The sequence below is a fragment of the Pipistrellus kuhlii genome, unplaced genomic scaffold, assembly GCF_014108245.1.
Source record: "Pipistrellus kuhlii isolate mPipKuh1 unplaced genomic scaffold, mPipKuh1.p scaffold_m20_p_2, whole genome shotgun sequence".
Classification (NCBI taxonomy): Eukaryota; Metazoa; Chordata; class Mammalia; order Chiroptera; family Vespertilionidae; genus Pipistrellus; species Pipistrellus kuhlii.
Genome location: NW_023425515.1, coordinates 106,782,654 through 106,805,951, shown reverse-complemented (window position 1 = coordinate 106,805,951; position 23,298 = coordinate 106,782,654). Strand labels below are relative to the sequence as shown.

General features: G+C 46.3%; 1 protein-coding gene across 1 annotated transcript in view; it reads left to right on the top strand.

Moving 5' to 3' along the window:
• GMDS (GDP-mannose 4,6-dehydratase) overlaps positions 1-20,330 on the top strand; it is a 610,549-nt gene extending 590,219 nt beyond the window's left edge. The window contains exons 10-11 of the mRNA XM_036445071.2: positions 19,600-19,668; positions 19,888-20,330. Coding sequence (XP_036300964.1) covers positions 19,600-19,668; positions 19,888-19,950 — 132 coding nt within the window. The 3' untranslated portion in view covers positions 19,951-20,330. The remainder of the gene's footprint in view (positions 1-19,599; positions 19,669-19,887) is intronic.
• Positions 20,331-23,298: the final 2,968 nt, after the last annotated feature.

Genomic DNA, 23,298 nt, shown 5'->3' with positions numbered 1-23,298 from the left:
CTTGTAATTTATCCTAATTGGTAATAGAAATGAAATCAGAATTGTAAGAGAATCCTATGAGTGTTTCCGGTTTGACCTGCTTACTAATGGACTATAGCATACCTCACAGGTTCTTAAGTAGGTTCCACTGTCATGAGTCATCTGATGGGACACTCTGTTAGAGTGTCACAGCATTTAAAGGAGCCTCTTCCAAGTTAAAAAAAAAAAAAAAAAGAAATTAATGTATAATTACGGGTTATTTCTTCTTGGCATGGAGTTTGACCCTTAAGAATGCTGCCAAGGAGAGTCGTTAGAGCATGTGCATAGGTGAGCCTTTCCTTCTTTACTGGGCCTCTACTGCTTTGGTGATTGCCATTCTTTGTGCTGCAAGTGCAGACAATGGCATTATTGACACTAGTCTTCACAGAATGAGATGAAGGAGGAAAAGGCTGCAGTCTCAGAGCTGCAGAGCCAGGAGAGGCCTCGGCCATTACATCCAATTCCGCCGCCACTTTACATGAAAACAGGCCACAGAAGGTGTTACTGTCCAAGGTCAGATAGCTGGGTGGGTACTGTTGATCTTTTTCAGAAGGTAAAGTACAAATCTACCATGCTGGAAAGTTCCAGTCTGTTCTTTTCAAGGCTCTCTGAGGGATGCATTGGGAAAACTATGAGACCAGGAACTGGTCACCCACATATAGAAGTTAGACATGTGAGGAGTATTTCATTAAAGAGCCATTAGGACCAGAATACCTAAGCAATATTCTTGGCACACGGTAAATGTGTCCTTATTAGAGAAAGATTCAATAAACTTGTCTTCAAAACAAAGAAGGGATGGTTTGGAAAGAAAAAGCTGGGGTTACTGACTGTTGTCTGGAAGCAAGGTGGACTGCAGCAGAAGGATACTGCCCTTTGGCCTGCACCTAGAGGAGGTGTAGTAATCAGGGCAAAAACATCTGGACCTGAAGCCTCCGTACCTTGTGTAACACACTTTCATGTGACAAGATGCAATCATAGAGGATTTCTGCTCCTTTGGGATTTCAGTTTAATTATTATTAGGAAAATTAAAATGTATTACTTAATGTACTCTGCAAAAGGATAGATGCATGGTGTTTCAAACATATGTAATGTTGTGACATAAGTATGTGTTAGATTTAAAGACAGGGAAGTGATCAGATGTTCTGACCTCCAAATTGACCTCTGAGACTGAGTTTTCCTGTCTGTTAAGAGTGGATGACACATACCTGTTGTAGCAAGACCATATAAAACCCCACAGAGCAACAACCTCATTTCCTCCTAATGCCCAGGTCTATGTCCTGAGAGTGCACCACAATATCATCCTAAAACAGGACCTGTAACTAGAAATGATTAATGTGCCCCTCCCATACCTGTGAGACCAACCTGCTGGCCAGTGAGTTTCAGAGTAATCTGGAACTTTGCATGTGAATAGCACTTTGTAGACAGTATTATAAATTAATACTTTTGACAATAAAAAATTGTTACTACATTTGTGTATTTTAAAAGGTTGTCATAAAATAAGCTTTTGTTCTTTTTATTTTTTTATTCTGTATAGTGTTACCTGTACAGCCATTAGTATGTCTAGAAATTTAGAGCAATGGATTCAAAGAAGAGCTCTGAGGAGACTGTCCAGGTTGTAGAACTTTTGTCAAGAGGTGTCTGCTTCAGCCAGCAGGAAAACTAAACGGGGGTAGCAGTGCTTTTACACTTAGACCAATAAAACACACCTATTTTACAAAAAAAATATTTCATTTAAAATTGTTAATAAATATAGTGTTTTGTCATTTGGGAGTGGTAATTAGCTAAACTAACTAGGAATTAAAGTATTATGAAACTAACAGATCTGAAAATTATGCAAAGTAACTGCATTTTTATTGAGGATGCAATAGCCATACTTTCCCTTGTATAAAGGGAAATGTAATTGTATATTTTTAATGTGTGTTCAAAATTATTTCTTACTACAATAGCAAGGAACAGGGATTTAGCAGAAGTGGTTCTTGTTCTATGTTTTTCTCCCATAAATTCAGTCACATTGTGTTGCTAGTTGTGAAATGACACTGTGCCCAAGGGAGCAGCCCTCACTAGTCATGTAAGAATGGCCCTTGAGCCTCCACACTGCCACGCAGCTCCACCCCAGCTCTCAATCGTGCTCGAGGCAGGAAGCGTGACCCTATAATGTGCAGACCTGTTAGAGATCCCGTCCAAATGAACTCCCTTACACTCAGAATAACTGCACTGTGTTTACTGTCAATTCCACAAAATGGTAGTAGAAACATTTTGAAAATACAATAGATGAACTAGATCTGTTCTCATCAAATCAAGGAAGAGGGCTTGAAACAAGGAATGTGGTCACTCTTTCAACAAATACGTCTTCAGTAGTCACTGTAGGCAAAACACATACTAAGGGTGCATGGGGTGGATAATGATGAATTTCTCTCCCCTCGGGAACGTGCTGTAAGGGCCGAGGGCCCGTGCATCAAGGCTGTGGGAAGAACCTGTATTGGTGAGGAGCAGAGCTGCCTGAGTTCACAGGAAAACCAGGTCACTTGGGGTCAGCAAGCTCTGGAGGAGACACTTCCCAGCTGGTTCTTGAGGAAAAGGGTCCGACGTTGGTAGGTCAGGTGCAGAGAAGGGTGTTACAAGGAGCGGCTTGTGCTTCCCATGCTGATGTGAGGTTTCTAGAACTCCTTGGGACCCAGCCCAGGTACCATCTCCAGTACAGAGCCAGTGCCTGCCTCTCTTCCCTTTCACCCTACCTAATAATGCCTGTTAGTGTTCTTGTCATACTGATCACAGTGATTGACTCATGTACCCAATATCCCTGCAAATCACCTGGCTTCTGGGAGTTTCCAGCTTCCACTGAACTCTGCACTCTTGCTCAGGATCTCCTTCCTCCACCTCCCATATCACATAACAAATAATATCTTCTATAATTGTAAGGATTTGGTAGAGAGGTTACAAATTAGTGAGTAGAGCCAATTACAGTCACCCATTACATAGGCCCCTTCTTCAAAGTCCCTGGTCCTTATTTCTGTAGAACATTGGGCCGCTTAGAGGAGGGGTCAGGCTTCTCTCCCTCTGACACCTTCCCAGCTCCCGGACCAGGTTGTCACCTTTATGCAAAGCCCTTTCCTACTCAAATCCCCTCTGCCCAGCCAGGCCAAGGGAACAACAGGCATGACCTCCCACACCCAAGGGAGCCAGCAGGTGGTCTGCTTAAGGGATGAACTGACCAGTTCTCCCTGACCTGACTTGTGCATTGAACTCCCCATTCCAGACCCATGACTTTTAGCTGTGTGTGTGTGTGTGTGTCCAGTATCTAGTACCTGGGCTATATAGGCATTGGAGTTAGCCTCTTCATTGAGTCTAGATATGGGGAGGGAGAAGAGGGTCTTCAGCACCTGTGAGCTTCCTGGTTACTCCCACTTACCCTGGGTACAAGGTGTGGCTAGAACCTGGAGAAGTAAGTGGATATCAAATTGTAAAAGATGTTGAAAGTGTGGGTCAGAGTTTGGATTTATTTGGCCTGTAATAAAGGCTTCTGATTGGATGAATGTCACATGGGACTCCAGGATGAGCAGGCAGCATCCCAACAGAGAAGGTGCCATGGAGCAGGAAGGGGTGGTTTATGAAAAAGAAGAGTACCCTCATCAGCCAAGTACATGCGAGCTAAAGGCCAGGAAAGGAAAGACTGGGGGCAAACGGTTTTGGAAAAGATTAGGGAATGAATAATGAGGGCGAAATATGGAAGGAGCTAAAGGTGACCATAATTATGAGGTCGAGTGTGGAAGGGAAGGGTAATAGAAACAATGCAATAGGTAGGGGAATAGGAATATATAGTGGGGGGTGGGGAATGTTTTGACTTCAGGTTTAAGCATTCCTTTATCCATTCAACACAGACTTATTGGATGCCTGCTGTGTTCCAGGCAGTACTAGATCCTGAAGAGAGAGGTAAATAAGACAGGTGATTCCAGTCCTTCACCGAGTTTACATTCCAGGGAGGCAGACAAGAGAGCAATAAACTAATTGACAACTAGAGAAAAGGTCCAGAAGGGCACATTGAGAGGACACTGGCAGAACAAAGCAGGGCTGTCCATGGAGAGGGCTTGAGGGAATGGCTCTCATAGTGCAATGTGCAGTGCGCAGTGCTGTGGCTGAGCTGCTTGTGGGCGCTGGGCGGCAGCTGCCAAGCAATCAGGGACAATGCAGACTGAAACCTGGGACAAAGGTGAGGGTGGAGCTATTTCAAAACTGGAACCAATGAAATGACAGAAAAATAATGAAAAGCTCTGTGTGAGGGGTGAGAATTAAAGGTAAGGAATGCCTTTGGCCAGCCGTTCCTTGATCCTTGAGCATTAATACAAGAGACCAGCATCCCTCCCCACCCCCTTCCCACCTCCCCCAGCACTCTGAGCATTGCCAAGGCCCCTGACTTCCTGGTGGACTCTGAGGAACAGAACTTGTTGGTCCCAGCTCCTCCTGCCAGTGCATGTGGATGCTGCAAACATCATGAAGGCAGGTTTATCAAGTCAAAACATTACACTGTGTTTTCTATTCATAAGGATGAAAACAGACTTTACTTATAGCTTAAAATTGGTCACCATAAAGACAGTCCTCTAGCCTAGAGGACAGGGCTAGACTGGCCTTAACCCTAGGAGAGGGGAGTACCTTGAATGTATAAAAGGAAGAAATCATTTTTTACCCCCAAAACCAAACTGTCAGGCAGACCTGTTGTTGTACAGGTGACTTTGGGTTGGGTTTAAAGGCTGAAACTAGTCAGGTTTCCACAGAAATGAAGCTTGTTACTGCCCACCAATATCAGGGGCAAGCAGAGAGGATAAGGCCAGAGGGAAAGAAGAGTGCAGGGGTCTGAGGTGCCAGGGCACAGAGACTGCTGAGAAAGGAAATGGAGATCCCAGAGGCAGGTGAGGCAGGTCCTCATCCTGGTTCTCAGGACTTTCTAGTGTGTGCACCGTTGGGTGAGGAGGGTGTGCTGCACTGCTGACAGCATCTCTTTCCCTTTCGTGAAGGTGAGCCTCCAGAGACGCATGCAGAATATAAAACAGAAGGTGGGCCAATAGTCCAAAGCCTTTACCTAAACACGAATCCTTCAGGAGAGGAGGAGAGAAAAAAGGAGGCAGAAGAGAGAAGCTGTGCAAGGTGCATTGCTGGGGTCACTTCCATCTTTAGCCTCCAAGCTCCAGGATCCTGAGCCCTTTCCCAGAGCTCCAGGCAGAGATGTGCTGCAAGGGCTGAGTCACCTGGTAAAGATCAGAGTAGGCCTTCAGTTCCCACAGTCCGTGGTCCAGCAGGCCCGTGCTGGGCAAGGAGGTGCCCCAGCTGTCTGTCAGCTGAGGCATCCACCTCCTCAGATAGGAGGAACGTCAGTCATTCTCCAGAAAGCCTCCATTTGTGACCCAGCAAGCAGAGCCTCCAGAGGTGCTCCATGAGCCGTCAGTGAGCAGAGCATGTTCCCCTCCATCTTTTTCTGCTGATGTGACAGTGACTTGTTATCCCTGATAAACTTAATATGTCAGACCCCACCTCCTCCTCCAGGAACTTGGGGTGGATGTTGAGCATTGTAAGGGGATCTGAGTGAGTTTCCTCTAGGCCTCTGGGCTTTGGAACTGTTAACAGCAAGTGTCTATGCTGCTCTGGCTCCAGCCCTTTCCCAGGCAATCCAATCACCAGACCCTGCACAGCCAACAGGTTCCTAAGGACACCTATGAGCAGAGGTGTCTGATGAGTACCCAGAGGAAGATGGTCTCCTGGTGAAGCATCTTAAATTCACCCCACCTGAAGCAGCTTCCCTGGGCCCTTCCTCAGGGATGACTGAAATCCTGGGGTTTCTGGCCAGTCATCCCTCTGCCCCGAGGGTCAACCCCCTTCCCACCAACACATTCCCTGGGTCGCTGCTTATAGCTGGCTTCTCCTTGTCAATCATGGCTGCTTAACCACTACCTTGTCAACACTCTTGACCTCCTTATAAGGTTCTATTTTCACTGTGGCTCTTATCATGACCTAGCTTCTTCCCAGCTGGCAGGTCTACTGCCAGCACCCAGAGTAGGCATGAGCTGCCTGTTCATTGATCTCCTTGACAGCTGTGCTGGCAGGTTTGCCAGTGCTGTGGGAATGCAAAGGGAGAGTAGGTATAACCAAGAAGAAGGTTGGAATCAGTTCAGGGTGTAGGGAGAGGGCTGAAACTTGAAGATGGATGTTAGGGGGAAGGATAATGGGCATATGTGGAAGCCTTAGTGACAACCACTCAACACACCATATCCTTGCCACAGCTCCAGGTTGTGGTACAAAGGTGACTAAGACTCATCTAGCCAGTGGTGAATCTAGAATTTCTACCTAAGTTTCTGTGACTCCCAAACCCTATGTGCTTTTAGAGGGGTATAGTTTAAATAAAGAAAGAGGAGGAACAAGAATATCGGAGGCTATGGGAACAGAGTGTGTGAAAGACGCTGCCAGTTGCTCTCATTGGAGGTTTCTGAGCAGGGATGGTGGGCAGTGGCATTGGAGAATTGGCACAAAGGCTTCCAGTATCCATCTGAGGGATCCTGCTTGATCCTCAGGCCCTGATTGAGCTGTAACTGCTCAAAATCAGGCACTGTTCTAAGCACTTATATTATTGCTAATCTGTATTATCAGTGGATAAAGTTGAACAAGTTTATAAACAAGGAAACTGAACCTCAGCTAATAAATGGTGGAATGGGGACTTAGCTAGGTTCACTCCAAATTTCAGGCTAAACTCTGACTGTGGGTGACTGGGGTTCTGCACCTAGCAGAGGGGGGAATTTTACTCCACCTGCCCCCAGCCATCCCAAACTGCAATTCTGGAAGATTTTCTAACATTCTATGCCCTTCACTTTGCCTTCCTACCTGTCACTCATGCTTCATGACCCAGGTGAGGGAGTATCTGCTCTGGACCCTGCTGGATTGCGGTTCCCTCCTCTGTATCACTGCAAGTGGTCTCCTTCATGCCGAGGCCCTGGGACTGAAAGCTGTGCCCCCTGAGGAATGGTGCCTCTCTATTTTCTGTTAGTAGCGATCATAGCAGCGGCATAAACAAGACCAGACAGCTCTTTTGAATTCTGTGAGTTGAAGTCTTTTCATAGAAAAGGGTGTTCTGAGCAAAGGTCCTTCAGAACTTTCCCAAGCTAACAAAATTCCCATGTCAGAAGTCTCTTGTTGTAATTTGCCATCCTAGAAAGCGGTGGTTCCTGGAAGAATCCGCCCGAAGCCCGGATCTGCCAGGGAAGAGTCCTGAGCATCTCTTGGGCTCGTGGTTTTGAAGGCAACAGAGTACAGAATCTTTTCTGAGTAGGTGGGCCCTGTTTGGTGTGTCGGCTGCTCATAAATACAAAGGTGTCGTCATGGCCATTCCTGATGGCACTGGAAGCCTCGAAAATTAATAGCCTGAGATTCTCCTGGTCTGGCTGGTCCCAGGTGTCCAGATAAGGAGAGCTCAAGCTGCAGAGCCACAGTGAGGCTTCACCTCCTGTTTCCTGGATGTAATCCGGGGGAGATCAGGCACAGGCAGGCTTTTCCAGTTAAGAAATCAAACTTGGGCCGTAGCTGGTTTGGCTCAGTAGACAGAGTGGCAGCCTGTGGACTGAAGGGTCCCAGGTTCGATTCCAATCACGGGCACATGCCCAGGTTGTGAGCTTGATTCCCAGTGTGGGGTGTGCAGGAGGCAGACAATCAATGATTCTCTCTCATCATTAATGTTTCTATCTCTTTCTCCTTCTCCCTTCCTCTCTGAAATCAGTAAAATAAATGTAAAATAAATAAATCAAACTTGGGATGATGGACAGTGGTGTGGTCAGAGCTGCTTTAGGTGACAGCGGGTGGCCGCTCTTCAAGGCTGGTCATGTCAGGGTCCTCGCTCTGAGCTCCTCAGGCCTAGAGGCTCTTCCCTCCTCAGGCCACACTGAGCTCCTACCTCCCTGGAGCCTTCATGGGGCTATTCACACGAGTATATGATCCTACCCCACAGACTCTGTGTGTAAGATGCAGCAGTAAAACATCCTTCCAACCCATGCTCACCCTTCGTCAGTCCTGGCTCAGTCTTTAGAGCATCGCTCTTCTGCAAACTCAAGATCCTAACATGTCACAGCTGGTGTCATTTTGCAGAGATTGTCCTACATCTATGCTAACGGGCCTTTGTAGGAGTGGTGTGACCAGAATTCTAGAACCATCTAAGACTCCGGTCTGCCTTTGTCTCTCTTTCCTGTGTTTATTTGCAAAGCACATCACACACATCAAAGAAGACAAAGTTCCTGCCTGGTGGTTTTATCAAATTACTGAGCAAGATGAACAATGTAGAGATGCAAATATTCCTGGGCCAGTTCGCTGTGGCAGAAAGTTCACCCCTCTATTTCCTCTGACACTTTGGGGTGACTCTTCTCTGTCAACTCTTTTTTTTTAAATATATTTTATTGATTTTACACAGAAAGGAATTGAGAGGGACAGAGAGTTAGAAACGTCGATGAGAGAGAAATATCGACCAGCTGCCTCTTGCACACCCCCCTCTGGGGAGGTGCCCGCAACCAAGGTACATGCCCTTGACTGGAATCGAACCCGGGACCTCTCAGTCCGCAGGCCAACGCTCTATCCACTGAGCCAAACCAGTCCTGGCTCTTCTCTGTCAACTCTTATTCCCCATAGTTATTTAGAGTGACTTGCAGCCGAAACTGGTTTGCCTCAGTGGATAGAGCGTCAATCTGTGGACTGAAAGGTCCCAGGTTTGATTCCAGTCAAGGGCAGGTACATTAGTTGCGGGCACATCCCCAGTAGGAGGTGTGCAGGAGGCAGCTGATCGATGTTTCTCCCTCATCGATGTTTCTAGCTCTCTGTGCCTCTCCCTTCCTCTCTGTAAAAAATCAATAAAATATATATATTTTTTTAAAAAAATAGTGACTTGCAGCGGTGTACTGCTAACTGCCGAGCAGTGTCCTGAGCACAGTCTCAGGAGTGGGCAGAGCGGAGCAAATCCAGGTGCCTGGCATTTCCTCTGTGGTGGTGGATTATGAAACAAGAGTGATTTATACAGTCTGCCATCAATTATTTCTCATATCTGACAGAGCTGTGACTTCCAAAGCATCCTCATACACACTTAAGTGTCTTTTTGGCAAGCCAGAGAGTGTGGGTTAGGCTCTTGCTTTATCTGCAGACATGAGGCCACACTTCATTCTGGGCAACCGTGGAGCTGGGCCTCTTGGCCTTGTCAGCGCAGGCTGCCCTGAGAGCTGGCAGGACACCTGCCCAGGGTCACTGTGCACAGTGTCACACTTGGGAGTCCCCACCAGAGCTTTCATCAAAGCCAGCCTGATTATTTTCCACTGTGTTTTCCTAAAAGGATGTTATGATTTTCTAGATGTTTGGTGGCTGGTGATAAATCAGGCTTTTATGATGTCATGTGAAAGGCTGCCTCTCGGACTTCCTCCCACAGCAGTCATAGATTAAAAGCAGAGTGGACCCAGTGTGACTTAACTCTTCCCTTGCTTGTCCTAAGACATGGTCAAGGCTGTCTACTGGTGAGGGTCAGGGAACAGGTGACTTCCTTTCCTGCAGCTGCCTTTCCCACACCTTCCTTTCCCACACCTGCCTTTCCCAAGAATAAAGCTGTTCTGTGGACATTGGGTGGCTTTCTCTGTGTTATGGGACTTCCTCATCTAAGTAGCTTTGGCATCAAGTCAAGATTCAAAACCAGACAGTGTGTTCTGTGAAGTGGTATAAGAGATCATAGGTAATGTTATAAAAGGACTCTTTTAAAAGAGTCTCTTTCATAATCATAAAAATAAAAGGTTTCCTTAGAAAGAAGATAGTATCAAATGCCGGTGGGTTGTGATAGAATGTTATTCTCATACTTTGCTGGAACATTGTAAATTCATACAGTGTATTTAAAAACAATAAAAAGGTTCTCATTCAAACCAAAATCCGATTAGTTTTCTATGAATTCTCTTTCCCTCACCCCATATCTAGTCCATCAGCAAGTCCTCTTTCCATTGGGCCTCCAAATAGGTTCCGAATTTATCCATTTCTTTCCATCTTCCCATTCTCAACACTCCCGCTGCCACCATCCCTCCCCACCTCTATGACCATTGTCTCCTCTGGTCCCCTGTCCTCACATCCCATCTCTCTCCCAGTACAGCACCCAAAGTGAGTCTGATAATGGCTAGAAAGAATATGCCTGCAGTTTTCAGTTGGCAAAGAAAGGCCCGAGAGAGGCCTGAGTGTTGAAGTAAAGCAGGTCTTTCTCTGTAGATGAGTAGATCTGTATACAACACACACTGAGAGAGAGAGAGAGAGAGAGAGAGAGAGAGAGAGAGAGAGAGAGAGAGAGAGAGAGAGAGAGAAGAGAGAAGTTGCTTAAAAGCCTTTCAAACACCCAAGCAAGTGTCAGTGCTGTGTCCAGTCCTTTGAGAGCTAGTGGAGAAGACAGAGGCTCCTTTGTCAGCAAGTTTGTGGTTACCGTTTTACTCCAGCCAGGATCCTGCTAATGCAGGAGGAGGTGCAAGGTGGACACAGTCTCAGGATCTCTCAGAAAGCTCAATGTGTCCTCATTCGGCCATATGAGCAATAGTGCTTCCACCTCACACCCCAGGAGGTGCCAGAGCAGCAGGATAGGCCCCTGACCTCTGGCCCCAGAATCTTGAGTTCTGTGTCCCAGACCTCAACCCTTCAAGAGTAACAGATGTTTCTAGATTGGGCAGCTCAGACCACATCAAAGAATGACAAGTTTTCAGGAAGGAAAGAATTGTGCCTTAGAGGTGGAGCATGTTGAGCAAAACTAAGTAATCCACCCTTTTTAAAACATAGCTAGAAGTCAGTCCCATATTTACTTTCAAAATCTACATTAGGGTAAAAAAATCAGAGTTTTGAGCTCCATCAAGTTGACTTAGCTGGTTTATAACCACCCTACCAGCCACATGTTCTCAAGAGACATTTGGTAACTAGAGAATAAAGTCTTATGACAGCCTGGCTTGCTTCGACCCCCCTCGATCACTGTGTCCCAACACAGTGGCCTTCTCTCTGCTACTCAGATGAGTAAATCGCTCCCTAAAGCCTTTGCACCGAAGACCCTCCTACCCCAGGTCATGTTCTTGTCATTCAAATCTGTGATCAAATGTTACCTCTTTAGGAAAGCCTCCCCACCCTCCTCTAACCCTCCCACTCTTCATCGATCTCACTTCCTCTGAAGTCTTCTACCTGGCACCCCTCCACCGCTGAAATGGTCTTATTCGTGTGTCCTGTGCTCTTGGCTGTCTCTCCCTACTAGAACGCAAACTCACAAGAATGGCCTCATCTTGTCCACAGTAGCTTCCCCAGCATCTGCAGTAGATGTTTGGCAACAACCAGGAGCATGCGTAATGATTACAATAATTGAAGGAAAGCAGAATGCAAAGTCCTGTATACTCTGTTTATCATTATTCAAAAAATGATTATCTGAAATAGAGTTGGTTTGGAGTCAGGGTAAAAGTAGCATATAACTAGAAAAGAAAAAAGAGAAGACAACCCATTTAAAATATTACATTTTCACTCATATTGTTACTACAAGAAATTAAATTTTCCTGCAACTTAATGAGCAAAGCACCAATAGCTAGCCTTTACAGAACTCCTGCATGCAGCAACAGTGAACCACTGTTAGCTATTCTCTGGGTAACCTTGAGTTCTCACAACATTCCTATAAGAGGATGCCAAGGTCACACAGCTAGTGGTAGAGCCATGACATAAAGCCAGATCTCTCCAGTGATGTCTCTGTGTTCATAGTGTTGACTCATCTTTTATTATTGACATGTAATTGATGTGAAGTAAAATGCACAGATCTTAACTGTATAGTTTGATCCACTTTGACAAATACATACACTCATGAACCCTACACACCTATCAGTATAAAAACTCACCCAAAAGTTCCTTCCTGCACCTTCCCTGTTAATCCTCTACCCCAACCAAATTTCTATCACCATCAACTTGACTGCCTGTCCTACAACTTCCTACATTCGAATCATGCAGTGTATGTTCTTCTCTGTCCATCCCTTCCATTCAGCATTGGAGCATGTTGATGTTTCTATGTGTCTATATGTCTGTTTGCTACTCATTAATGTAGCATAGAGTATCTTGTTTAAGTACTTTCAAGGGAGGGTTTGTCCTATTGAGCATTGGGCGTGCTGGACTAAGCACCAGAAATCCTGGCTTTCAGCCCAAAACCCTACTTTATGACATTAATCAAATTATTTCATTTAAATATCTCTCTAGACAGGTATAGGGTATTAAAGAAAGAAAGAATGCGAGGTAGACACGTAGCACAGATACCCAACAGCCTGGTAAAACTCTCTATTAACTGTGACAATAAGAAACCAGCTGAATGAATAAATAAAATAATAGGAAACCTAAAAATTCATCTCAATTCTCACTTTTTCTTCTTGATTTTTCAAAAGTCTTACTAACCAATGTCATAGTAGCTGTCTTAATTTTCCCTTAGATATGAAAGTGCCCAGAGAAACAACCTAAAATCAAGAATTTGGATGTGATGCATTGTCTGGTTACTCCTTCAGTTTAAGAAGTTACTGAGGGAATGAGTACTGAGTGAACATACGGATGTGTGTGTGAATGACCCTGTCATGTCATTTCTGTTTTGGGCAGAAGGATGGTGAATGGCAGGATGAGAGGTAGGAGGGAGGATTACTGAAGTGCAGTTTCTTGAATTTGAATGCCCTAATTTATTATATAAATTGAGGGATACCCCAAAGGAAAAAAATAACCCATCAATATTACGGAAGCACTCATATTATTTACAATATTCTTTAGAACTAATGTTCAAAAGGAGTGGGAAAGCTTTTCTAAAGGCTGGGCAGATTTCCTAAGCAACTGGAAGGAAACAAGCTTAAAGAAACTCGCCTTCATCTTATGGTCTGGGGGTGACCTGTGGCCCCAGCCAGCCTTCCCTCTGGTACAGGCTCCATGTAAGCCAAGGACAGCGTGGCTGTCACCCCTCAGTCACTTTGTGAGGTGCTTTCATCCTACAGAGAGGGCACCTGAACATGCAGAACTCCTGAGTTGCAGTGTGAGTGTGACTGGAGGTCAATTAGCTGATGTATGTGAAATGCTCTGAGGATAAAAGCACTAAGTGGCAAAAGAGGAGCAGCCTGCCTCTCAGGCTCCAGATTGCCACTTGCCAATTATGTCACAATGATCTCAATCAGTCCACTTACAGGTGCTTTATCTCCTTTCCTCAGGGTTTGTGCCACCTCCTACCAGCAGGGCAAAGCTTTACACCCTGATCCAGTCATTAACATAACCAGTAATTTCCGACAAAGATGGTGCTGGCTTTGAAGCCTGGAACACTGAGGTCACTAACAGTCTTATCTCCCCTCATTAACTGGCCCTGCTCTGCGGCTGTGAGTCAGCGCCTTGTCAGCTGGGCAGGGTGAAGATCAGGGGAGAAACAGAATCAAGGGGCCCTGGTCACCATGGTACTTCACTTAGCCTTCCCCAGGCTGATACTCCCGTGAGCACCAGGGACCAAGAAATTCAACTCTACAATTATAATTATAGATGCAGAGTCGGTATAGAAAGATCTAGCACCACATAAATGTGTATGGCGCAAGACTACATCCCCCCAATCTCATTTGCTTATTTTATTTAAATCAACCTATTAAATACCATCTATGAGTAGAGAGCTCCCCCAAAGATATGAGGTACAGCTTCTGAGAGATGCTCTTCTCTGCTTAGCTTTTGGGCCCAAAGCTGGTGGACAGGACAGGCCCCAAGGTCTGTAGGCCAGAAGGCGCCCTCAGCCAGTGTATTCCTGGGATTCTCCTCCAGGGATGCCCTGCTCCTCTGTCCCATCAGGGACAGATGCTGGGCTGTAGTGGCATCTGTATGCAGCCTGTGTGTCCACATAAGGGAACAGACCCCTGTCCTCATCTCTGCACATCTCAAGCGTGTCTGCTCAAAAGGACTTTCTCTGGAATATTTTTAAAAGGAAGTTAATGTGTTTGTGTCCTACAATTCCCCTATATACTTGTGTTGTCAGTATGTATTATAGAGCCCTTTTTGCCTGATTATATTTCCCTTCTTATGCTAACTACATTTTAAAAATACAAGTGAATGAAAGATTATCTACATGGAGGCTGCAATGAACATGTCATTCACCAGGTTCTCCCTTTATAAAGTAAATACTTTTTGCAAGCCACATTAGGCTTTATTTACAAGTGGACACATGAGGAAGATAATGTTCTCATTCACTTTCCAATAACACTCTACCGTGTTAGGCAGGCCTTTACATCAATGTCCGGGGTGCACATGTGCATGAGTTTCTATTCCTTTGTTTGGTAGCTCTTAAATGGCTACCAATTGACAAATTCTACCAATTGCAAATAAGTGGTTCCCAGCAAAGAAAAGTGATATCAAGCGAGGGGGTCACAGGATCTAGAGACCCCCCTCAAGCACTCCGAGGAGGTCAGGACAGCACATTCTGAGTTCTAACTGATGGGGCTCATGTGTGAGGCCACCAGCAGAGGTGATAGTGTCGCTACATGAGGGCTAAGCCAGGGTTTCAGTCCAGAGCATCCCTCTGAAGCCCTGTGCCCCGGCTCCCCGTGCCACTGCCAGATAACTGAGGACGGGGATGATGCAGAGCCTGCACACTCCGCTTTCCTCCCTTTGCCACTTTATCTGCACTGTCAGATTGCTGTTGGAGCTGGTGCTGACTGACTCCATTTCCCTCAGATTGAGCTCACATTGTTCCTGCTCTGTACTCCGACGGCATTCTGTCAGCCCTGCTGATGGTCAGCCCCACTGAGTCCGGCTTCCTGAGCAGACCAAACAGGCCCGCTGTTTTCTCCGTGTCTCTTATTGCCCCTTGTCATTAAAGGAGATGCCTGGCTTCAACTTCAATTTGTGCTGAAATACAGCAGTAAAGGGAGAAAGAAGGGAAGTGCTCATCACTGTTATTAAGGCCACTGTGCTTCTCGCTGCTCCAAGACTCACCCCCTCTAGGAAGGTTTCATTTGTGAGCGATGGAGTTTAAGCTGTGCAATGAGACATTATATAGCAAACTTTCTTAGGGAACTTTCCGACTCTTCTCTCCACCCCTCCCCCAGCATCCCTACCTCACCCTTGGGCCCCCCCCCCCCCCCCCAGTATTACTCTCAGTTGCATGTCTTGAATGTTGAGTGGGTGGGATGTGCTTTGAAACATTTTCCATTTTACTGAAGTTTTGGGGGTATGGGTTGTTGTTATTTAGTAGTTTTGTCTATCTAAAAAGAAGCATTTCACTAAAGTAAATCTTTCCTGCTCATTCAACATTATCATAAAGCTAGATCAAGCACCAAATTCATTGGCATTCTTTTATTTCCTTGGAGCCTGAGCTAGTCTGCAATTTTGCTTTTTTTAAGAAAAGTGGCAGGAAAGAAATGAATGCAAAGTGCTGCTCCTGCTGCAGAGCTTGGCTTCTTGACGGTGTTAAGCAGGGTTCTCCCCAGTCTTAATCTTCCTCATTAACATCCTCCTGTCTGTGCATCTCCTTGTTTACAGCACGGAGTCCATCTCTCTCAGTGTGCACATTAGAAATTTAACATCCTGCCCAAAGAGCTCACACTCTTAAAAATGTTTCTTCACCTAAACAGATGTCCTTTGCAAACTTTACAAGCAGACCTGTAGGAAATGTGGTATCCCACACATAATTTGAAATAAATATTAAAATTTTCCCAATGCAACCTCAGCGAAAGAGGAAGGGAAAAAAAATGAGACTGTGAACTTTGAAAAGATATGTGATATAATCTATTTAATAACATTCCCTACAATGATTTCAGAAGTGGGTGAGTTTCAAAGGGATTAAATGTGTTAAATAATAATCAAAATAAAATAAGATTGGGGGGAAGGAAAGAAAACTAGCCAGCATCATTTAAAGATGTGTTGTTATCTTGATGGAGGTGAAAAGGTGCCAGGATGTGAGGAGAGGAAATTATAGTCAGAGTAGAAGATAGTGGCACGGCATGCTCTCTACTTTTCTGGACTTTGTGTTAACTCTGTGGGCTCAGAAACTGGCTTAATGATTTTTCCAGGATTCAGTCTGGCCCTTTATCAGTTCACTGAAACAAGAACATAAGCCAGGAGAGCCTGAAAAATTGCTGCAGCAAAACATTTCCTTCTGCTGGGCTGCTGTTCGCTGCTTTGACCACCGGCCTTGGCCTTTGGGGTTTATGCCTGGACAAAGAGTTAAAGGACAATTCCTAAAGGTCAAACAAGTCGACAGTAGTCAGGGACTCTGAGAAAAAAGAGGGGGCTCTGGGCATCTGGACACATCCATTTTCTCTTGCTCACGCTGTTTGGCTGCTATGAAATGCTCAGCTAACCCTAATTGAATTTGACAATAATAAATCACATGTTGAAACCATATAGCTCACCCAAGGCATAGCAATGGAAATGGTGAAGACACCAGAAGCTGGAGTTCAGGAAATGTCATATTCATATAGAAATGCTTTAAATTTTTCCCAGAGCTTTATTGTCTTTTCTACAGAAAGGTTCCAGACCACCCAGTGCTCAGGTCCACTTTGGAAACTGCACATAAAATCATCACTTTAATTCAGCTCTGCCTTCGTTGTCATCCTGTAGCTTTAAGCCCATAAACAAAAAGGAACTGAACTTTCAGAAAAGAAGACAAGAGTACAGCAGATGAGTTCACTCTTCCCTCATCCCCAGGAGCTGATCACACCCTAGCGGAGAGGGTTTGTGAAGTCTAAAAGTAAAACATGTTTCAGACTTATTTTCCTCTCCCCTCCCCCTGGCTCCACACAGTCCTATAAGGAGAGCAGTTCCTGGTGTCATTGTAAGAACACAGCTTCCAAATCTCAATCTCTGGGCTAGCAGAAGACTTATTTAAAGGAGCGTTTCCACACCCACCCTGTCAGTCAGAGCCACGTGCACTCCACGCCTGGCCTTTCCCATGCCCCTTTTAAGGACCCCCTGCGCCCCAAACCTTACAGACTAAATCTCATTCACTTTACATTTTCTTTGAAGGATGCCACAGGAACAAGTAAAGTCCTTCGGGAGGAGTGAAGTGTCCTTAGTCTTCCCCAAGCTGACTGGGCACAGCGCATGGATGGTCTAGATGTCAGCTCAGTTGCATCTGGCACAGTGAGCCGCTGTTTTGTTTTGATGGAACCTCATCCTTTTCCTTCACAAGGTCTTTTGGTCTAATTAAATTTCAGGGAGACAGAGCCTTGGCAGGAGGTTAAAGTAAGCTGCTAGACTGGAATGTAGGAGTTGGGCTCAAAACTAAATTGGGAAGTTTAACTGGGTGCGTCTCCGGTTTCAATGAAATACTTTTACAGTGCATGGTAGCAATGTCTGTGTCTAAGCTTTTGAAAACCATTTTTCTTTTTTCCTTAATTGTAGTTCCCTAGTTGTTTTTATATTATGAGCTACTTGTAGAAAAATACAGGAAACATAATTACAATACAAAGCTCCCTTTCCCAAGCCTACTGAGATTACTTGAAGCCAGGGTTGGTTTTAAGGTTTTGCTAACTATAAGTTCAGAGTCATGAATTGCATCCTATGCAACGCTAGTTGATTTACAACAAGCATTTCGTGATTAAACAATAACCGTGTTTCTGCAGGCTGTGTAGCTGCTGTAGAATTCGAGGGCCATGTTGCCTCTCACAGCTCCCTCTGGGGAACAAGAATGAACATCACTGTGTCTCTCACGGGAAAGCAGAAGTATGGTAGAAGTTCAGACAAGCTTATTTAAGGAAGAGAAAGAGAAGTAAATTGATTTGTTTTTTCCACTTATATTTCCATTTCCATGTAGCACTGTGTTAAATTGTTAAGTATTAATTTTTGTACCCTACTTTTATTGAGGAATCTGTATATGGATGCCTGGGCCAGCAGAAATAACTTGTTTCACTATTATTAATACACCGGAGAGGAAATCAGTACTTTAGTGTATTATAAAATGGAAAGCCTTTGGGAGTTTGATTTATTCAACCCCAAGTAATGATGGATGGTTGAGAATGAGAGTTGTTGAATGTACCCTGTTAGCATACCATTTCAAGCAAATAGTATAGATATTCAGAAGTAGTTTTCCAGTGAAGGTGAATGCGCAGATGCCTTGTAGAGAGGCTCAAGGTGGCCTGCCCACTGTGGGTCTACAACACACCCAGCCTGCTCCTCTAAGGGGTCTCCCAGGAAAGTCTGTAGGGGAGGCTCTCAGTTGTAGCTCCATTATCTGTTACTTTCACTTGATATAACTGGTTTTAAGTTGTTCTTTAATATCACGTGTAGGGAAAGTGGTGTCTTCATGAGATACTTATCTTGTTTAAAGTTGGACTGTTTTCATACTGCCTTCACATTCTCCTGTTTTTCATACTTTTGAGTACTCAAAAATGTAATTTGATGAATACATTTGTATATGGAAAAGCTAAATGTTTATCTTACCCCCAAAATGGCCAAGTACTTTTCTTTCTTTTTTCTTCTTTCCATCTCATTCTTTCTTTCCTTCTTTCCCTTTTTGCAAATCATCTTGAAATCCTCATCTCAATTTTCTTTAGAGAGTTGTAATAAGAAATTGGTGAGTGAGGACTGAGATGCAGGATTAATTTATTCTCCTCTGGTTTTCTTTTAGCAAGCTTTCCTTCCAAGGAAGTGTTTTAAATGGATGGAAACTCTCAGAAGCCCTGGTGTGCTTGGTTTCCGCTCTGCCCTGGCAGCTGGGGGAGCAGACTGCCAGAGCCATGGGCACACTGTTTCATACTTTTTAGTATTTTGATAAGACCCCCTCCGATAGGAGGAGAAACTTAAGTATCAAGCAAATGGTGGCCAAGGCCTCTGGCACTGGAGCTGGAAGTTGTTTGAAAATTTACTTGATCCTGCAGCGGAATGGTTAGGTGACACTGCAGAGGGAGGCAAGCAAGGCGTTGCAAACTGCCCCGGTGCGGTGCGCATCATTAGTGGGTGGAGAGGAGCCTTTCTATGGAGCAGACCAGAACCAACGGGAGAGGAAACGCTGTGTGCACTGCCCCTGGAAGGCAGGGCTGCTTCGGGAAGCTTTGGTTTCGCTTTATGTGCCTGTAGGTGTGCCAGGTGGCAGTGAACCGCGGGCGCCAGAGAGGCAGGGAGCCGCCGGGAAGAACCGCGGCCGGAGTGACCATGGCCGGGCAGAAGAGGGCGGCCGCCCGCCTGGCGCGAGTCCCCAGCCACATCCCCGCTCCGCAGCGCGCTGGTGGCAGGGGCGGGCGAGCGGCGTCCGGCTCCTAGAGGAGCTGAGGGACAGTGACACTCACTTCTCCCTCTTCTTGCCTGAGAACCGTAGTGTTTCCAAACAGTTCACACATTAGTGTCTCTGTCAGCCTCCTGTACATGCCGTTAAGTCACGGGGCGTCTGTGGACGGGGGGCACGCGGGCTGCGCACGGACGGCTGTCCCCTCCCCCGGGGCAGCGCCGGCTAAGACAGACCATCGCAAGATTCACGGCTCCCAGAGCCCAGGCGGTGGCCCCGCGGGGACCTGGTGGAGGGAAACGGGAGCCTTGAACTTCGGGACCGCCACCCTGACCACGCCGTCCCCCTCTCCCCCTCTTTCTCTCCACCCGTAGGACTTTCTGCAAGGAGACTGCACCAAAGCGAAACAGAAGCTGAACTGGAAGCCCCGGGTGGCTTTTGATGTAAGTGTCCCCGCGAGCGGCGGGACCCGCGGGCTCCCTGGCCGCAGAACTAGTCCGATGGGCCCCGCGGGAAGGCGGCCACCTGGCCTGCAGCTGGACGCCGGGGGGTGCCAGGTCGGAGGACGAGGGGGCAAGGGAGGCCGCCACAGGGTGGAGGTGTCGCCAGGAGAGAGTGACAGAAACCCCACCTCAGCGCCCACCCTTTGTCTCGGATCCCAGGAGCTGGTGCGGGAGATGGTGGACGCAGACGTGGAGCTCATGAGGAACAACCCCAATGCCTGAGCCTGAGCGTGGCCGCCCCGCCGAGCCGCCACCAGCCTCTGGCCCGGCAGAACCAGCCCCTGGGGCCGCACCGGGGGTCCAGGGAGGAGGAGGGGCGCGCCCTTCCGAGAGCTGCCAGAGACCGGGCAGCCACTGCGAAGAGGTCCTGCCAGCGGCCCGTGGTGGATCGGGTTTGCAGCAGCCGGGACAGGACGCGTTGCTCCCGTTTGGCCCACTTTCCCTTTGTCGAGGCCTTCTCTGAACGGTTTTACGAAATCAAAAAGATGTTTTAATCACATGTTCACTTTACTTGAAATCATGTCATTAGCTGAAATTGTGAGGCTTTCAACTGATTTTTCTTTTTTTCTGATTAAAAAAAATGGCCTTTCTATAAACCAGCAGGAGGAGTTGATGTCCATGTTTTCTGCAAGTTATAAAAGTAGCTATAAGGGCCACAAAACAAAACAGAAAACCTCTATCCAAGACTTGGAGTGAAATATCTCCCTGCAGGCCTGCTGGCTTTTGAGAGAGCCCCTGCTGGCAGCCCCTGCGGGGCCCAGGCTGACTTTGCCATGTGTCCTCCTAAGTCTGCCTGGACATTTGTCTCCCTCCCAGTGACAATAAGCCACTCTCTCCAGCCCATTTGGAAACCCAGTTTCTGCAGAAAGGAGGCATTCACACCGCTCTGGTCTCTGCTGACTATAATTAGAACCCACGGGGCTCCAGTCATCTCAAAGGAAGGTTTCAGAAATAGAGGGGGGCTAGGAGAAGAAACTTGAAGGTAAGTAAATATTGTTGGAACATTCCAGCTGAAGCCCCTGGGTTATCCAGAGGTCTGTGAGCCCATGCTTTCCCTTGTGGTCTAGAATCTTACACAATATGCACTTCTAACCTCTCCTCAGTGCTAGATCACTTTTTAAATCTAATTTTGATTTAGTCATTCAACCAATTTACATTAAGTGCCTAATATATGCCAAGTCCTGTGCCCTTCAACTATATCAGCATTAATTAGGAATTATAATTAGAAGTTTTAAGTCTGGGCCTAGGATCACGGACCAGTTTCACTGCGGGCATCATTTAGGTGGCCTGGCTTGCACCACAGGCATGGGCTCCTGAGCCATGGTCAGTGTGAACACAGCCATGGCAGGTGAACACACAAACATATGGAATCTGCAGCAGCAAGCAAGGAACTGCATACAAGTGGAGACCTCTGCATGAAATGCCATATTTTGCTACAGAACAAATTAAATCAGGGCTCTTCTTCCCCTTACTTTCCCTCCAAGGAAAATAAAACTTTATAGCAAATGGACTTTCAGCCTTTCCCATCCCCTGTGAGTGCAGGCGAGCTGTTTCTGAATGTATTCTCTAGCAGGTTTACGGTCTGGGGAGGACCCAGGCTCCGAAGGCTGGCGGCAGGAAAGAGGATTCTTTGTGTGGCTGCCCAGAGTTGCTGTGACAGCATACTAGTCAGGGCCAGCCTCAGCTTTGATGGAGCAGAACTAGGGTGGCCTGAGCTAGCTAGCGGCCCCCTTCTCAGAAGCTGCCCCAGGATGGGGCCTTCTCCCAATCGGGATGCTGCTAATTGGAAACAGATGGTCCCTGGCAGACTGGGCCTTCAGGATGAGGCAGGCTGGTGGGCACACATACACACACACTCACACTTACATGCTCACACAATGTCACTCACAGACTTCATACACACACCCAAACACTCACAAACACAAATACACACCTACCAACACGCCGTCTCACACACATTCACTCACTTGCAAACATAACTCACAAACCTGCTATCACACTGTCACACACATACACACAGATAAACACATTCACACACATTCCCCTTAGCCTTGACTTAACAGACTGACACCTCCTTTTCTCCTCTGATCCCCTGAACCCTCCACCTCATCCCAGACCCAGGCATAGAGACCATTCTAGGGCTTGCAGTGACCCCATTCAATTCAGTGTCTCATGACTTGTTAGCCTAAAGGCCTACTGAGCTCCTCCGTGAAGACCAGGACAGATCCTAGGTAGGGGTGTAATGGGAGTCCGGTGGAGCCATAACGTTAAACTGTTCTTCCCAAAATGGTCTGGAGAATGAGTTTCTGAAAGACACAGAGTATTTTTTGTTGCAATCTTCTCTCTATGGGGAAGTGGGGGTCTACTTGGTTTCTAAACCTCAAGGAGGAAAACAGAACAAATCTGAGTCTTTTTGTGCTGAGTTTCATTTGGACATCCTTCAAGACTATTTTATCTTAAATATCAATTCAATTTCAGTGAACTTATTTTCCCCTTTCTTCTGCTCTGCCAGCTTTGGCTATTCATTTTAGATGGGATAAATATGTTCCATCTCCATTTTTTAAGTTAAAAACTAAGAAACTTATAATTTTAGTGCACTCAAATACAATAGCAAAGCCGTCCAACCCCGCATTGGTGCCCCAGGTGAGCAACAACACCCAGCAGCCTCACTTCCCATCAGACTTGCCTGCCAGACTGTCATGGGCTTTGTCTGCTGCCCTTTGTCATTAGGGAATTGGAAGGGAGCTGGGTCAGGCATAATAAGCCTGGCACACCTCCACAGCTATTGAGAACCAAAGCCGTAGCAGACTGCAGGACCCTTAGGGACAGAGCTTGGGAGATGGTGCACCCTGTAAGCCGGCTCCTCAGGACATTGATTTCAGGCTGTGGAACTGCTTCAGGCTCCTCTTGTCTCCTTTAATCACCAACACCAACCACCAAGATTCCCTACAACCTGGGCCACATTGGCTGGCTGCTGGCAAATGAGATCTTCCCTGTGTTATTAAAGGTTGTGGCAGGAGATAGCACTTAGAAATCTCATTTCAAAATAAACTTTACAAATAAATATGTAAGCCCCCCAAAAAGCATCCCCACCATCTTGTTTGCTGTGGGGATTCCAATCAGGTATTCTCATATGTGTGTGTGTGAGTGTGTGTGAGTGTGTGTGTGTGTGTGTGTGTGTGTGTATATAATTAAATCTTTATTGTTGAAAGTATTATGATATTCTCAGTTTTAAGATATATCCCAAAAGTCCTAGTTCACATTCATCTATTTTTCATGAACTACACTATCGCCTTCAATACACTGGGTTTTAAAAAATATCCTGTGTCTCTGTGTGCACATGTGTTACAAACATAGTCCAACACGCCACCGACATCTCCAGAAATTGTGGGTTTTAGTCACTGGGAATTTTCACAAACAGCAGCGACAACCGGGACACGCAGCCTCTGTGGAGGCCAGCCCACCCTCTGCAGCGGGAGGTTTGCCACAGTCCACAGTGTCCTTTCCAACCCACAGGGTCTGGGCGGGATTTCTCCCAGGAGTCATGGGGGTGCTGCTGCCCTTCCCCAA